General features: G+C 40.0%; 1 protein-coding gene across 7 annotated transcripts in view; it reads left to right on the top strand.

Moving 5' to 3' along the window:
* The window catches only part of MRAP2 (melanocortin 2 receptor accessory protein 2), a 123,591-nt gene that overhangs the window by 95,268 nt on the left and 10,680 nt on the right, over positions 1 to 17,643 (top strand). For 5 of the 7 annotated variants that reach the window (XM_072832179.1, XM_072832180.1, XM_072832177.1 and 2 more), the window contains 2 exons: positions 1,898 to 2,031; positions 13,881 to 13,980. In XM_072832179.1, the coding sequence (XP_072688280.1) occupies positions 1,905 to 2,031; positions 13,881 to 13,980 (227 nt within the window). In that variant the 5' untranslated portion in view covers positions 1,898 to 1,904. Of the gene's footprint in view, positions 1 to 1,897; positions 2,032 to 13,880; positions 13,981 to 16,774; positions 16,861 to 17,643 lie in introns of those variants that run through there. The other 2 variants (XM_072832181.1, XM_072832182.1) reach the window with 2 other exon arrangements.

Here is a 17,643-nt window from a genome sequence, read left to right as displayed (position 1 = left end):
TACTAGTAACGGTAGCCAGAACCATTTCTTGGCAACACATCAAATGGAGGTAGAACACATATGAAAACTCTGGTCCTCCATCTTCAAATCTCATGTCTTCCCTGCATGGTGTGAAATTCTTAACAGTCTCAAATGGACATTATGTATATCTGAATCTACCATTTATCTCTGAATCCTAAAACTGAAGAGCTACTCTTCCCTCACGCACAATTCTCTTCTTCTGGAGGAAGTGCTCATAAATGAGGATAGTGTTTCTTGGGTTTGAGTTATTAATTTTCATTTCCTGAGGAAATTTATTTCATCAAGGGAAATAATCCCTTGTTCAAATAATAAAAAGACCAAAGACAATACTGTGGTAATGATTTTATGTTATTTTTGTGCTGATGTTAGAAAGGTTACCGAATACTTCGTTGAAGGTCAGCTTTTCTTAAAATTTGTGTACCTTTCTTTTCCAAAATAGAAGTGGTACATTCTCTTTTACTTTTGCAGGAATTATTTGTCTGGTTGGGCACTCACAGCGACATTCCGGTTTTGATACTAGCATATATCTCTGGATCAGAGCACACTGTCCTTTGAACAATATGATGCTGAGGGGTTGGAGTTTGTTTCTGTGGAGTCCAGGACTGGGGATTAAGGAATAAAGGAAAAAGGAAAGATGAGACACAGGCCTCTGGGCAGAGGAGTGATAGTGATTTTGCCTCAACTTCTCTATAGGTTGTGACCCAGAGGTAGTAGTGGGTGATACTGACCCAAGGTAGGTGGAAGAAAGGGAACTTCAGAAAGTTATTAGGGATGAGAACCAGTGGTTATGACTTCTCAGTGAATGTTGGTTTGGGCTGATTTTTCATTTCAAATTTTCCCTTATATTACTATTTGTTACTTTGTATTCTTTCCTCCAATATAAAGCAAGATCTGTGGAGTCCGTGTCTATATTTTAAGCATCTTCTCCCATTCCATAATCTACAGTGTCTTACACACAGTGGATGCTCAATATTGAACATTGGCTCTGTTGATTTGTCACCTTTGGCATTCATGCTGCACAGTGCAACCTCTTGTCTCAAGGGCATCAGAGTTTTTAAATCTAAAATCATCACAAAGGAGACACTCAGTATATCCTGAAAGTAGGACAAATTTTGGGAATAAGCAGTAGGGAAGATTCAGGCTTCCACCGAGGATCTTCTCCTATTATGGGACTTTTGTTGACCACGTCTCTTTTTTTTCTACTTCATTTAATTAGCCTTTGATTACTTGTCTTTTTTTTTAATTTTTATTTATTTATTCGTGAGAGACACAGAGAGAAAGAGAGACAGAGGGAGAAGCAGGCTCCATGCAGGTAGCCTGACGTGGGACTCGATCCCGGGTCTCCAGGATCATGCCCTGGGTTGAAGGCGATGCTAAACTGCTGAGCCACCAGGGCTGCCCTGATTACTTGTCTTTTTGCATAGCAGGTGCTCAATATACCAGAAGTTCACTTCTGGTACGTTTTATTTATTTTCTCTAGACTCTTTGCATACTCATGCAGGTGTACATGGTGGGGCTGAAGTTATAAGATCAGAGATTTTGATATACTCTCTCCCTTCTTCCTTTCCTTTTTTAAAAATCAGTTATTGATAGTTGGTTATGTGCCAGGCACTGGGTTAAGTTCTGGGGACAGCAACAAAAGACATGGGGTCTGATTTCAAAAACATTCCAGTCTAGTGGAGACGTTAAAAAAAAATTATGACCATTTGGTGTGAAATATAGGCAGCCAGTGAGGACCTCTCCCTGCCCTAGTGGATGGGACTTCTCTGATGACTTTGCCTTCTGAACTTCTAAATGTGGTCAAGAGCAGTTAGAGTATCTGTGCAGTTGAGGATGAATTAACAGGTTCTATATTTGCCTTTCTCCATTTGTGCAGGGTGGAGATGTCTGCCCAGAGATTAATTTCTAACAGAACATCCCAGCCATCTGCACCTAATTCTGATTACACCTGGGAATATGAATATTATGAAATTGGACCAGTGTCCTTTGAAGGACTGAAGGCTCATAAATGTAAGTCTTATACAATTCCCCATTGTAAACATAATGTATTTGTCTTAACCTGTGAAATCTCCAGTGATTAATTTTCCTGAACATTCTTTTTATACAACTCTGTTCTGTATCCCCCATGTCACAGAAAACACCCCTTCCAAACATACGCGGATTGCTCAGGGACGGTATTACATGAGTGATAAAGAACTTGAAAGATTTCCTTAATGAGAGAACTTGGTTTCAAATTGAGATTTGCTTTAAAGTATTAATGATTCCACCTCTCCCAAACTGTGTGAACATTTGGTCCAACATTTGGACCAAGAATATGTACAAAAGAAAAGTCTGGAACTATTATTTGAAGAACTTTCTTTTTGTAATACATGGTCAGTGGCATCCTTTCAGCCCTCCTGGTTTTCTGGGACTGTAGAAAGCAGTCTATCTGTGTGTGTTCACAATGATGGACTGGAACATTCTGCAACCATTCCTAACAGTGTGATAGGCATGAATTGTGCTTCATGATATTGGAGTGATTAATAATCTAGCACAGAGTGAGGAAATACAGTTCTGTGCAAAGTTATTGTTCAACTCCAGTCATAACTGCATGCTGACTGGCCAACTCAAAGCATCTGTTTTCCAGAAGCTACTGCCCACTCCCAGGTAGGAAGTGGTTACCCCATAAATATTCCAGAGATGTTTGGTTGTTTCAGAATGAATATCCATAGCACCATTAACACTTTAGGCTCTTAACAGCTTCAGCTTAATGGGACTCATTACGAACTCTAAGAAAGATTAGAAATGGAGATGCAAATATGGCAAAGGAAATGCTTTTGCTCTCTTAGTATTTCCTGGATGCTGCCACTCTGACCTGTCTTGGTGTTCATGATGCCTCACATTCACTTGCTGCTCCCTTGAAAGGAAGACTTTCTAATTTTTTTCAGCTTTCTTGAGATATAATTGACAAAATTGTAATACATTTAAAGGGTACAAAGTGATGATTTAATATATGGATACGTTGTGAAAAGATTCCCTCCATGGAGTTAATGGACACACTCATCACCTCAGATATTTTTCTTTCTTTATTTTCTGGTGAGAACATTTAAGTTCTACTGTCTTGCAAATTTCAATTATACAATACACATTGTCAACTATACTAACCATGTTTTATGTTAGATCCTCAGACCATATTCCTCTTACAACTGAAAGTTTGTACCCTTTTACCAACTTCTCCCTGTTTCCCCCAGCCCCTGGCAACCACTTTTGTACTCCCTCTTTCTATGAGTTTGAGGGTATTTTTTTTTTTTTTTGGTTCCACATATAAGTGTTACCATGCAGTATTTGCCTGCTCTATTTGCCTTATTTCACATAGCATAATGCCCTCCAGGGTTCATCCATGTTGTCATAAATGACAAGAGACTTCCTTCTTTTTAAAAGCTGACTAATATTTGTGTGTGTCTGAGCATCTATGTAAATGGTGCTTCCATGCCTTAGTTATTGTGAATAATGCTGCAGTGAACGTGGGAGCATAGATATCTCCTCAAGATAATGGTTTTGTTTCTTTTGGATATCTAGCTAGAAGTGAGAATGCTGGATCATAGGTAGTTCTATTTTTACTTTTTTGAGGAACCTTCAGACTATTTATTATAGTGGCTGTACCAGCTTACATTTCCACCAGCAGTGCACTTATAGTTTCTTTCTTTTCTTCACATCCTCGCCAGCACTTTTTATCTCTTGTCTTTTTTGATAATAGATGTCCAAATAGGGATGTAGTATCTCGTTGAGGTTTTGGTTTGCATTTCCCTGATGATTAGTGATGTTGAGCACCTTTTCATGTACCTGTTGGCAATTTGGATGTCTTTGGAAAATATCTATTTGGGTCCTTCTCCCATTTTTTAATTGGATTGCTTTTAGATATTGAATTGTATGAGTTCCTTATTTTTTTTTTTTGAGTTCCTTATTATATTTAGATATTAACCCCTTATCAGATATGTGGTTCGCAAATATTTTCTCCCATTCCAGAGGTTCCCTTTTCCTTTCGTTGGTGCTTTCTTTTGCTGTGCAGAGGCTTTTGAGTTTGATATAGTCCCACTTATTTATTTTGTTGCATTTGCCTTTGCTTTTGGTATCAAATCAAAAAAATCATTGTTAAGACCAATGTCAAGGAGCTTGCTTGCTATGTTTATGACCATTATTTCGAACTCTCTATCAGGCAAATCACTTATTTCCATTTCATTAGGATCTGTTTTTGGAGATTTATCTTGTTTTTCAATTTGAAACATAGTCCTCTATTTCTATATTTTCCTTGACTCTCTGTGCTAGTTTCCTTGCATTAGAGAAAACAGCTGCCTCTCCCAGTTTTGTGTGGTCTTGTGTAAGAGATCAGCCTTGTCATTTAGCCTAGCCTGGCGTCCTAGTCGCCTCTTGAATTTTTATGATTGTCAAAGCAAACTTCTTTGTTCTCTGTGGTTCTCAGTAGTTCAGGCATGTCAAGACTTGTCTGTGTCCCCAAGGGGAAGACTGTGGTGAGCTCCTAGATGCAGCCTGATTAGAACCCAGATCCTTAAGCAGTAGCTGGGAAACTATGCAATTAAACCCCTCCCAGGGAGAAACTAGGAGATGGACGTTTTGTAGCAGGGGTGCAGGGGTGCAAGAGCACCCAGCTCTGGGGTTCCTAAACATATCAGGTTTGGCCACTTGCAGCTGACAAAATCCAAAGGCAGAAAGATGAGTGCTGGTGGAACAAGAAAGGAATTTGTTTCAGTGAGGCTAACATCAAGAAGACAGCAGACTAGTGTCTCAGACTGTCTCCAAAGTGACACAGATACTTCCAGGTTTATTTAAGGAAAATGTGAGACAAAGGTGGGCAGTAAAAGTCAGATTGATCATTGTCTTAGAGTCAGTCATGGGCAGGGTCTTGCTGGCTCAGGGTAGTCTTTTATTGCTGGATGGGGTAGTTTCGGTTCCCATCAGGGGATGCTTTGCCCAGGAATCTTTTTCCTGAGTTAAGAGATAAGCTGGAAAGAAGTACTTAATTAGAAAGTTTGAGGTTTAAATGGAGGTAGTAGAGTTCTTTCAATTTTTGCCTGAGTCTTCTCTTCTAGGCCAAGTAGATAGCTGTGAAAGTGCTCCTATGCTTGTTTAGAACTGCTTCTTTGTTTGCTATAGTCCTATAGGACTCTCAAATGTAAGCACTATTGGTATCAGAGCCAGCAGACTGGGAGCCCATCCTTTGGGTTGTATCCACAAGAACTAGGGTGTCAGACTTGTATATAAGCTCTTTACAGGGAAATACTGGTGACTCAACCAAGTCTCCCAGTTTTTATTGGAACAGACTGGAGGGAGAAGGCAGGGTTGGTTGCCAGCTTCTCTGCACTCTGGGAAAGATTGCAGGCAGCCACTAGATGTGTGCTAAATTAGAAGCCTGGCCTTAAGGCAGCATCCTTTAAAGTATGCAGGTAAACCCCTTCGAGGCAAAGAATGGGAAATGAGTGTTTTGGCCTGCTTCCTCTGCATTGAGCCTTGGTGGGATAGCTGTGGTGAAGCCTTGCATGCCCTTGAATTACTGCTTTTTTGTTTGCTATAGTCTTTGGGTTCTCATGGCCCCAGCGCTTGTGGCTTTCAGAGCTAGCTATTTTAGGGGCTCATCTCTGTGCAGTAGTCTTAAAAGTGGAGCTCTAGATGTGCTGTCCCTTCCCTTCTTACGGAGAAGCTGGAAGTTGGAGGTTTCCATCCAACCGTATGTTGCTCTGCTGGGGGTGGGGGTTTGTCAAGAGTGTGTCTCAGCTCTTCTTCATTTGCTAGAGGTATAGGAGTGACTTAGCTAGTTTCTGGATATCTTTCAGAGGAAATTCCTTCATACATAGCTGTGGATTCAGTGTGTTTGTGGAAAGAGGGGAGCTCAGGAGCCTCCTAAGTCTCCATCCTGGTCAACTGCCCATTTGAGCTAATTAAGTGATCTAGCCTTTGTCCCCATTTCCCTGTTGCAGAAAGGACTGCAAGATCCCAGGCTTCATTTGTGGGTCTTTGAGACCTAGAAGCCACTGTTGATTGGTGGCAATGGTAGAGCCTCTAGTGGGGCAATTGGAGGGCAGCGATACTGTTAGAAGTTAGTTGAACAGTTAGGTAGTCAGGGTCAGGATCCCCAACATGAAAGGAATCAGGACAGCTAAACCAAAACACTAACATCCTGTTTTGCAGCTTAGAGAGGACTATATTAGCATTCTGCTTTGCAGCCTTTGCAGAAATGACTTCTGCAAAACATCCTAAAATAAGGCAAATAGCCACCAAGCATTTGTCAGAATTACACGCAAGGGACAATTAAGACCTAAGGCCCTAGATGTCAGCCAAAAGAAAAAAAAAAAAAAAGACCATCAGCACATTGACATTAACCTAGACTTTAACCTAGGTGTGTGACCAAAGCCCTGATTGGCATGACTCAGCACACTCTGATTGTTTAAGATAGTTCCACAAAGAGCTCATAAAACCCCTAAACTTCCTCGGACACCCCCTCCCTCTCTCAGAGTTTTATATTATTGCTAAATAAACATTGCTTTGCTGCCCACCACTCTTCATCTGGTCTACCTCTTCATTTTTTGAAGTGATGTGACCAAGAACTGTGGGCACTAAAGGCAGAGAAAATCCTGTAACAATATTCTGGCTGGTTCCACATCCTGGTATCCACTAGTGGGGCTGCAAAGGGCTTCAGTTACTCATTTATTGGATCAAGGACTTACTATATTTTTTCCTTAAGAAGTCATTAATTAAACTGTATATCCTTTATCCCTGAAGTGAATAGTAATAGTTAGATGCTTTCACTCCTTCCTTTATTGATGTTCTCTCAGTATTTCTTTGTGGGGATTTTAAAAAGCACATGCATTTCATTAGGATATGCTGTCATTGATTATCCAATGGAAGGCTGCTACTGTCAAGGTGTGAAATGATCCTCCTTCATTTACTTTAATTCTTTAACCTGTTGTTTTTCTGAGTGCAATCTTTAGGTAAGAACACTTGCTTGTTAAGAATTTTAGTGGAGGGATGCCTGGGTGGCCCAGTGGTTGAGCATCTGCCTTTTACTCAGGGCATGATCCCGGGGTCTAGGATTGAGTCCCGCATGGGGCTCCCTGTGAGGAGCCTGCTTCTCCCTCTGCCTGTGTCTTGGTCTCTCTCTGTGTGTCTCTCATGAATAAATAAATAAATCTAAAAAGAATTTTAGTGGAAAGCAAAATGACTGGGAAAATTGCCAAATATTTCCCAACAATATGCACTTTAACAGCATAGTACACAAGTTTTATTTTTCTGTCAGTTTGCTCTTATCACTTTTCCTTAGTTTAAGGGACAAAGAAGACAGGCCTGCTGCTATTATTTTGGTTGGTACATTTCTAGAGACAATTGAAAATCTTTTTTAGCATATTATATTCTATAAATGATTATAGCTGGCAAGAATTCCTGCAAAATGTAGGCAGACAGGTGACACATTGAATACTAACTTTACCTACTATACTATTAATAAGGCGTGCCTTTGTTAGTTTTAGCATTCACATCAGAAAAAAACAAAATGCCTAGGTGAATCCTTACTGTTCTGATTTAAGAAATCTGATCAAAGTAGAGGTCCTTCATTTCAGGAACCTGACAATATATAGACATATAGAAAAGAATAATAAGTGTAAAACACAGACATACAGGAAAATAGAAAAGATTAAGTCAACTATTGTACAATGTATTTTGGTTTAGTCTCTTCCATCTTAAAATGCTGTGATTCTGACCTTCAAGTGTGTCTTCTTGTATTGCAGAGCAGTATTCAAAGCCAGTTCAGGTGCAGGTTTAGAAAAATAGAAGTAAGACATTTCAAAGGGAAGCATTTCTTGAAAATAACAGTTACCTTCATTTGCTTTACCTATAACAGATCATACTTGGCAATAGTAGCTCCATCTTCAGTTAGATCAGGTTCTTCTGCTTGTTGAAATAGACTCCTACCTTTAAAAGGTTTTTCGTCTGAGAAACAATCTCTGATGGTAATTGCGAATTTTCCTGTTGGTCTCAGTTTTGCATCTGGTATTAAACCTTATAATATATCAGAGCTGGACATATATCTAATATATATATTTCGTGCCAGCAGAATGGACATGCACTCATTCACTCTTTTTTCAGCATATATTTACTGACCACAGGTTATGTAAGCACTGTTTTAGGTACTGGAGATACAATAGTGAACAGAAAAGACAAAAATATGTCATCTTATAGATCTTGCCTTCTAGTAGGAGAGATAAACAATAACCAAGTTAAATAAACCCATGCATTATGGTGATAGAAAAAGAATAAATTAGGGAAAGGGGATGTGGAGTTCGGAGGTAAAATTATACAGAGTGAGCATGAAAGGCCATACTGAGAAGGAGAAATTTGAGAAGTGACCTGAAGGAAGTGAGAGATTGAATTGTAAGATATCTGGGGAAGAGCATTCTAGAAAATGCTCCATGGCAAGAATGAAATGGAACATGCAAGGAAAAACAAGGAGACCAGCATGATGCCGGAGGAATGGATGAAGCAGGGTGGCAAAAGGAGTCAGGGAATAGAAAAGAGGAAAGAGGTATTAAAGCCTTTGAGGTCATGCTAAGGACTTTGACTTTTTCTCTGAGATGTCATTTGGAGAAGAAGAATAGCATCTGGCTTAAATTTCAATAAGACCTCCTGGGTGGGGGGGAAGGAAGGAGATGAGATTGGAAGCAGAAAGCCAGTCTAGGGGGCTATTGCAATAGTTCAGGCAGCTGATGATGGTGGCTTGGCCATGGTGAGGACAGTGGAGTGGTGAATGGTGCATAAATTCTGGATATTTCTTAACAATAGATCTGATAGGATTTGTCAATAGATTGGTCATGGGGCATAATAGAAAGTGAAGAGCCAAACATGATTTGAAGGTTTGTGATCTAATTGACAGGAAGAATTGCCATGAACTGAGAAGACTATGGGAGAAGCAGGAATATCAGGAGCTCAGCTTTAGACTTGTAAATTGAGACCTGTCAGACATCCAATAGGACATGGCAGGAGAGGTATGCTGTGAACATGTGAATTTAAGCATCACAGCATATAAACAATATTCAATGTTATGAGGCTGGATGAATGAGAATAGACAAAAACTGAAGAGCTACAAAAACTGAGCCCTGGCACATGCTAGCATTTAGAAGTTGGGGGTGTTGGGAGGAAAATAGCAAAGGAGCCTAAATGGAATGTACAGAAAGGTAGGAATAAAACAGGGCACTTGTGTTTCCTGGAAGCCAAATAAAGAACTTGAAGGATGAGACAGTGGTCTGTGTCAAATGCTGCTATTAGGTCAAGTAAGTTGAGGATTGTGACTTGACGGTTGGATTTACAATGTAGAAGTTATTGGGAATGATTTGAAAATAGTCTTTGTGGAGTGAGTGGGAGTAAAAGGCTGATAGAATTGGTTCAAGAAAAAAGAACTGGAAACCAGACAAATCTCTCAAGAATTTTGCTATAGGGATCCCTGGGTGGCTCAGCGGTTTAGCGCCTGCCTTTGGCCCAGGGCAAGATCCTGGAGACCTGGGATCGAGTCCCATATCAGGCTCCCGGCATGTAGCCTGCTTCTCCCTCTGCCTGTGTCTCTGCCTCTCTCTGTGTGTCTTTCATGAATGAATAAATAAATAAAATCTTTTTTTTAAAAAAAAGAATTTTGCTATAAAGGGAAAGAGAAATAGGACATTTAAGAAGACCCTGGCTACATGAGACAAGATGTTCTTAGAGAAGCAGAAGCAAAGCCCGTGGGTCAATGTGTGGCCACTTCTACATTTTAGCAGGGCCATTTGAGATGTTGTGTTGAGGAAAGACTGAAGGAGCATTCTCTTATTCCGAGCCACCAGTGAAGGCCATATCTCATGCCTTTTTTCATATGCCAGCTTGCAGAAAATGCCAGCCACACACATGGATGAGTTAGCAAGAGGCCAGGTCATCAAAATGAGAAGCAGAGCTAGAGCTGGCGAAGGCTTAGAGTAAGATATATCATTGGGAGCATAGTAAAAGCAAGTTCTGGAACAACCTTGTTGGCTCCTTGCCAGGAATTCATACCACAAAATTGTCCCTAATGCATTAGAAACCAGAAGTGGTATGAGGACAGTTCTGGCTCTCATATCCTGAACCCTCTTTCAGTTAAGTATTAATCTTTGTTTTTCATACAACCACAAGATGGAAAAGTCATCATTTATTCTTAGGAGGTGTAAGGGAGGGGACTGGGATGGGGTAGTTGCTCTAATGCTACCCTAGAGTAGAAAAGATACTCATGGAGAAAAACAGGATCACACCAGTGAAAGCCATGCTGTCATCAGCTTTTGACTCTGTTTCATTCCATTCATTAGTGGTCAGGTTGAGGGAAAGTGATTTTATTATGACACATTCCATTTGGAATTCCCCTTGGCAATTTGCTCTACCTCTGTGCTGTAATGATCCCTACATAGGCAGGACAGAAACGGCTGTTGGGCTCTGTTAGAAACAGTTTTAGAAGGCTTCTCTTGGCCTTCATGACCAACTGGCCTCATTAGAGCTTCAGTTTATGTAAACCTTTGAATCCTTCTCAGGAAAGGGCCAGGGGCTTTGCTTTCCCTGTTTTACTGCAACACCCATGTCCATGAAACTTGGTATATAAATAAAACTGCAAGAGAGTTTGGATATGTTTGGAGTGAGATGGAGACCTCTGATAATCTCTGAAAGGGGCTCAGGGTAAAAAAGTACTCTAGGGTTAGGCCAATGTGGTAGGGGATGAGGTAGAGGAAAATTAGCGGAAATAGTCACAGGAACCAAAATTCCGTTTGAAGAGGAATATGAATAACCAGAGCCACTTAATGCATATTGTGATAGGAAATGTAGATGCCATGTTGTCAAGAAAGTGCTTGGAAATGCTGTTGGATCCCTGGGGATTTTCAAATCCTAACCACAGCCCTGCTTCCTAGTCTGCTCCCCCGTGACTTCAAGGAAGGGCTATGACCTTCTCATGCCCCATATTATTGCTGCTTTTTTGATCAGCTCCCTGGGGCACTAGGAAGGCAGAGAGAAGAAACTAGGCTGGGTAAAGGCAACCCTCCTCCATATTATCCCACCCTGAGCTAGAGAAGTGAAGGACTGATGGGGATCCAGCCATTGTTTGGAAAACAATGTGTGAAAGTTGCCTAATGCAAACACCTTCCAATATGAATCAACATGACTAGGCCAAATTCTCAACTGAGAACTTCAATATAAGTCTTGCCTATACTTTTAGAATTTGCTTTTATTATGCAGGTAGTTGATGAAGTGCAGGATGCTGAACTGTCATTATCTGTACAGTGGTGCTTCATAGGCTCTGCCCCCACAATTAGACGTTATTGTTGCATATTGGTTGCACTTGTGTATATGTATTTTTTGGTATTTGTCCTTTTAGGCTTCATTTCCACTGTATTATAAGGCAAAGTCAGTAATTTCTATTTCTTTGGCACTCTTGATCCAAGGAAAGATATATTAGTTTTATATGCAGACCACTGAATAAACCTTGTTGAATAATAGTTAAATGACACATGTCAGAAGTTTCTGGGCAATCCTGTATGTAGAATGAAATACGAATTATTCAGAATAAATTGCTAATCTGATTTCTTCATTTTAGTAAAAGGGGAATACATAATTTAATTAGAATGATGCTTTGCATTTAGACACATTTAATGTATAAGCACCAATTCTTTTTTTAAAAAAATTTCTAAGCATCCTTTCTTTGAATAGATCAGAAAATGTAAAATATTTTTAGCCATTCTGACTAATATGAGGTGGTATCTCATTTGTGAGGATGCGGAGAAAGGGGAACCCTCTTACAGTGCTCATGAGAATGCAAGCTGGTACAGCCATTGTAGAAAAACAGTGTGGAGGTTCCTCAAAAAGTTAAAAATAGAGCTACCCTACAACTCAGCAATTGCACTACTTGCTATCTACCCAAAGGATACAAATATAGTGATCTAAAGGGGCACTTGCACACCAGTGTTTATGGCAGCAATGTCCACAATAGCCAAAATATGGAAAGAACCCAGATGTCTATTGACAGATGACTGGATAAAGAAGATGTGATATACATACATATATATATATATATATATATATATATATATATATATATATATATAAAATAAATACATAATATAAATATAAATATATATAATAGAATATTACTCATCCATCAAAAAGAAGAAATCTTACCATTTGCAATGACCTGGATGGAACTAGAGGATATTATATTAAGCAAAATTACTCATTCAGAGAATGATAAAATACCATATGATTTCACTCATATGTGGAATTTAAGAAACACAATAGAGGATCACAGGGGAAGGGAGGGAAAAATAAAGACGAAATCAGAGATGGAGACAAAGAATAAGAGACTCTTAACCATAGGAAACAAAAGGGGTTGTTGGAGGGGGAGGTGGGTAAGACAGTGGGGTAACTGGGTGAATGCGGTAACTGGCATTAAGGAGGGCACTTGAGGTAATGAGCACTGGGTGTTATATGAACTGATAAATTACTAAACTCTACCTCTGAAACTAATAATACAGTATACATTAATTAGCTGAATTTAAATTTTAAAAAGACTTTAAAAAAGAAAATGTAAAATAATTCAACTTTGGTGCCTCCCCCAGATTTGAGACCCTATAATATATGTGCCAGTTTGTGTAGACCATCCCGTCTCATCTCTGTCCCAAGGGATATCTTGGGGTGACTATTACCCAAGATGGGATCAAGGAAGGGCCCATGTAGAGAAGTAGAGAAGCATAAACATGTCATGGGGCTCAAAGGAGGGAGAAAACACATCAGTTAGGGAAGTTAGTCCAGGCTTTGTGAAGGAGATGGTGTAAGGAAGGGGCTTTGAAGGATGGATAGGTTTTCATTAGCTCTGTGTTGGGGAAAGTTGTCCCAGCCAGGTGAGAGTAAGAGCCCCTGAAAAACTATTGATCTTAGGAAGTTATGGCTAAGAGTTAAGGTAAGTATGGGGACACAGTGTTCCTTTGTCTAATTGGAAACATGGGTTTTAAAGTATGGGTAAACTGGGAGAAATTGATGATAATTTTAACCAGCTATTAAGCTGGCAAATATTTTCTCAGTTGCCAGACACCATAGGAAGTGCTTTACATAAGGAATCTCTTTTAATTTGGGAAAGACAAATCTGTTTTTGCTGAAGAGTTGTTTGTTTTGTTTTTGTTTTGAAGAGATTTTTTTATAAAGGAGCAATATTAACAGAGTTGTCATAAAGTAGGTTCATAGAGGCATAGGGAAAAGTAGAAGACAGGGAGAGTACTCAGGAGGTGATTCATATGTTCTCAAGAAGTAATGAGACTTGAGTTATTCCAGCATGAATATAAGTGAAAATACAAAATTGGGATGGTTTGAATCAGAATTCACTTTTTTTAATTAATCAGGCTCCATGCCCAATATGGGGCTTGAACTCATGACCTTGACATCAAAGTTCATATGCTCTAAGCCAGCTAGGGACTCCCAGAATTTATTTTAAATTTTATATTGCAGTCTCTGCAAAAAAGGGTATTTTCTAGCTCAGGACACTTTAATGGAATCTTAAGGATCTCGATGGTCTACCTTCTATCCTGGATTCCTTCAAGATATGGAAACCAAGAATCAATAAGGCTAAAGTCGCTCAGTGTTATCTGAGACAGAAACCCAGAGGCATGCAGACTCTTCCATCTCCCTCATTCCCTACATCCTCTCTGTCCCTGGTTGACTATGGGGTCAAGAATGTTAGATTACTGATTTTCTTCTCCTCTTGTAACAAAAAGCCCAGATTCCTTGGATGTTGAAGTTTTAAGCTGCCATGAAGTACTAATCCCAGTATTAACTATTTACAGATTCCATTGTGATTGGATTTTGGGTTGGTCTCGCTGTCTTTGTGATTTTCATGTTTTTTGTGCTGACTTTGCTGACCAAGACGGGAGCTCCACACCAAGAGTAAGTTTGGGTCTTTCCTAAATTACCTATTCAGCCCCATGGGGAACTAAGTAAACAGACATACTATCCAGGTCTGGGGTTGCTTTCAATGGTGGAAAAAGGGGGTGGTTATGGATTTACTGCCTGGATCCAGTTGCCTTGGGTGGGATCCACCTTCCTCCTGGTACTTTGCCTCTTGCCCTTTGGGCTTATTTTCAGGTGGACCCTTGTGAACCTAGGTTTCATGGTCCTTTATGATTGTCTTAATTCTGATCCAGGCCTGATTTTTATTTTGAAATGTTTATTAATTAGGATGTATTTTCTCCTTCCTCCCAAAAGAATTTAGATGACTCACCAGACCAAAAACAGTGGCAGGTGTAGGGGGGAGGCCGTAGCAAACTGGGATGAAAACCAGTTTTAAGAAATATTTCAAGGAACAGAGAAGTAGTTATAACTGGGTACTTAGTTGAATTATTGACAATAAACAGTGAGTTCAACACTGAGCTTTCTTGAAACTAGGATAAAAAAAAGAAACACCAAGGATTATGTAATTCTCCTGGCAGGATAAAGGAAATTTGTGTTGGGCTTTGGATTTACGGAGGAAATTATTACAAGGCGCTTGACGTACATTGAATAACATCAGAAGGTTATCTGTTCAGTTATGGATCTCAAAAAAACTCAGAAATGTTATAGAGGAGTTTTATTATCCCAACACTTCAAACAAAGAGAAAAATAACATATGTTGAATACCTTTTAAGTCAGTCCCAGCTAGCAGAGATAGTGCACTCAAGTTAGGCTAATTAGAAGAGCTTTTGTTGAAGGGACTATCCACAAGTTGTGGCCAGATGGCAGGATAACCCCACGAAATAGCACAGGACCCCTGGTTGGCAACACTGAGGGGAAGTTACCACCCTAGACCTGAAGTGGACCCAGGAATCCTGTGGAAAGTGTGGCAGAAAGGAGCCGTGACTTTGGGTTGAGTGACACAGCTAGCCAGAGGCAACCTCTCAGGGAGGGACCTCAAAATAAATACCAAGACCTTTTTTTCCTCCCCTCCTTCCATCTCTCAATTGCTTGCCATTGGCTGACCACAGTGGCACCGCCTGCAGCCAGTCTCCAGCAGAGGTCAGTTTCCTAGGGCACAGAGCACACAGCAGCACGCAGAATGATGGAGAGCCACCCGGGAGAGTAAATGGAAGAAATTTAGCACAAATCCTACCACTTTATGTCTGGTAGCTCACTTACTCCTCAGAGCCTGGCAATAGGATTCTCGTTGTTGGATCTCATCACACACTCTCCAGCATCTGCTGTTCAATCTTCAACCTGTACTTGCACTCTAACAAGTGCCTGGATAGAGGGAACAGTTCTGCTCTTCACTCAGCTATTTTCAGACATTAAGGTGTAGAAAAAAAGTTAAATACATTTTAAATGAAAGGAAAATAACCATTTTATTGAGGCATATGGAGACATCTTGTTGAGAATCTCTTTACAGCCACTGAAGCCACTAAGAAGACGGGGACCTTTCTTTTCTTCCGTGTCCTCATAAAAACCTGTACATGCCTTTCATCTATTATACTAGTCCAGGGAATTCTAAGATATTGTGTGGGTTGCAACAGTAGTCAGAAGAGCTGAGGACAAACTCAGATTAGGGAACATCTCATAGAGTGACCAGGGAACAACAACACTGTTATCTTCCTTTTCTTCAAAGGGTCAGATGGGTTTTTGCAGGACTGTTGGGATATATTTGCTTGCTATAGGATGCAGGTGATCTTTATGGTTAAGAACACCCTATCCCAGAATAAAACATGACTTCATATAGTGATTAATTTTATGCATCAACTAGTCTCGGCCATGATACCCAGATATTTGATCAACTATTACTCTGTTTCCGTGTTTATTTTTTTTAACGAGGTAAGAGTTAAATCAGTAGACTCTGAGTAGAGCAGATCATCCTCCATAACGTGAGTGGGTTTCATCCAATCACTGGAAGGCCTTCCTTGAAAGAGAATGATATCTCTCAAGCAAAAAGGAATTCTGATAGAAGACTGCCTGCAGTCTCACACTGCAACTCTTCCTGGGGTTTGGACTTGCTAGCCTCTACAATCACATGAACCAATTGCTTAAAGTAAATCTCTCCCTTCCTCTCAGTAGTTAGATACACACACACACACACACACACACACTCACACACTCACTCACACTCCTGTTTTTGTTTCTCTGGAGCCCTGACCGATACATTTCCTTAATATGTCATGGTGACCCTAGGTAGCTGAGAGTTGCATTTCTAATCTTTCAATTGGCAGTTCAGTCCTACTGTTAGATGGTTTTTCTTTTGATAGTGGTTCTGAATAATCTTATTCAAGGAACATGGGTTATTGTAACTCTGCTTTAATGAGGTTAAGGAGAAAGTATAACCTTTTCTTTTTCCTTTAATAAAATAATGGATCAGCTCTCAGGGCCACATTTTAAATGCTTCTTTGAGTCTGAGGCAGTATAAGATATGGCATTTGGTTGCACTATATCATAATAGAAAACTGAAAGAAACAGACATGAGGCAAAATCCCTAAGTGGATCAGTTAAAAAGGCTTTTAGATCTTAGTAAAGTTGACATTTATTTGGCAGATATTTTCTCTAAAGGAGACATTTTTTTTTCCACTCAGTCAACTTTAATATAAAACAACCAATTTAAGCTTCCTTGTGTGATAATTAGGCGTGGAGGAAGGAATGATAAATCATTGAGAATAAGAGCTTTTTTTTTTTTTAATGTTTACCATATACTAGGGTCTACTAATCACTTTCTATGTATCTCACTAAGTCCTTCACAGGAAGACAACGTAAATCCTGTAAGAGTTCCAACTTTACAGATGAGAAAAATGGATTCATTTTTCTGAGGGTTCACAGGTAAAAACAACTATTGGTCCAGGCCTCAAACCAAAGCCTCTTTGACTCTGAAGCCCCTGTTATTAACCACCACGTGAAGTGATCTCATATTGGTAATTTTTAATCTCTTCCTTCTACTGAACTAAAGATACTAACAATCAATCAGATTCATTTTCTTATATCACATCCTGGACCACGCATGGGCTCTGGAGTCAAGAATTTCCAGATTTGCTTGCCTGAGACTTTGGGTTAGATTCTTAACCTCTTTGCTTGAGTTTCCTCATTTGTAAAAATAAGATAGTATCTGCCTCCTAGGATAATTGTAAAGATTCAATGAGCCAATGCTTGTGGAATTGCTGACAAAGGTGTATTTACCGTGGTCCTCAATGAAGGTTGGTCATCCCTGGGCTGCTGGTGGAAGGCCTGCTGAGGGCTGGGGATCTAGGAAAGCAGGAAGGAGAAGAAAAACCTATCCTCCCATGGGACAACCAGGCCCTAAGCATTCATATTTGATCTGCACTCGCCAGTGCTTTACCCCATCCTCACCCTGGGTGTGTCGTTCAGGCAAATGGTGGGATGACTTTAGAGAGGATGCTAAGTGATGGGTCAGATCAGAAGGACTGACACGTCTGAATTCTGACTGCTTTAGCTGTCTGGCTCCCTGGGTGGTTTGTCCCAAAGAACAGTTACTTCCTCGAGTAGGATATCAGGTAACATCCGTTTGGAATATGACTCCGACATTCTGGTTAAGATACCTGATCAAGTCTTCAACTTCAGAATGAACTAGTGCTGAGTCTACTGCTT

This window comes from Canis lupus, chromosome 7, assembly GCF_048164855.1.
Source record: "Canis lupus baileyi chromosome 7, mCanLup2.hap1, whole genome shotgun sequence".
Classification (NCBI taxonomy): Eukaryota; Metazoa; Chordata; class Mammalia; order Carnivora; family Canidae; genus Canis; species Canis lupus.
Note: the sequence above shows the minus strand (reverse complement) of the source record. Positions and strands in the feature narration are given on the sequence as shown.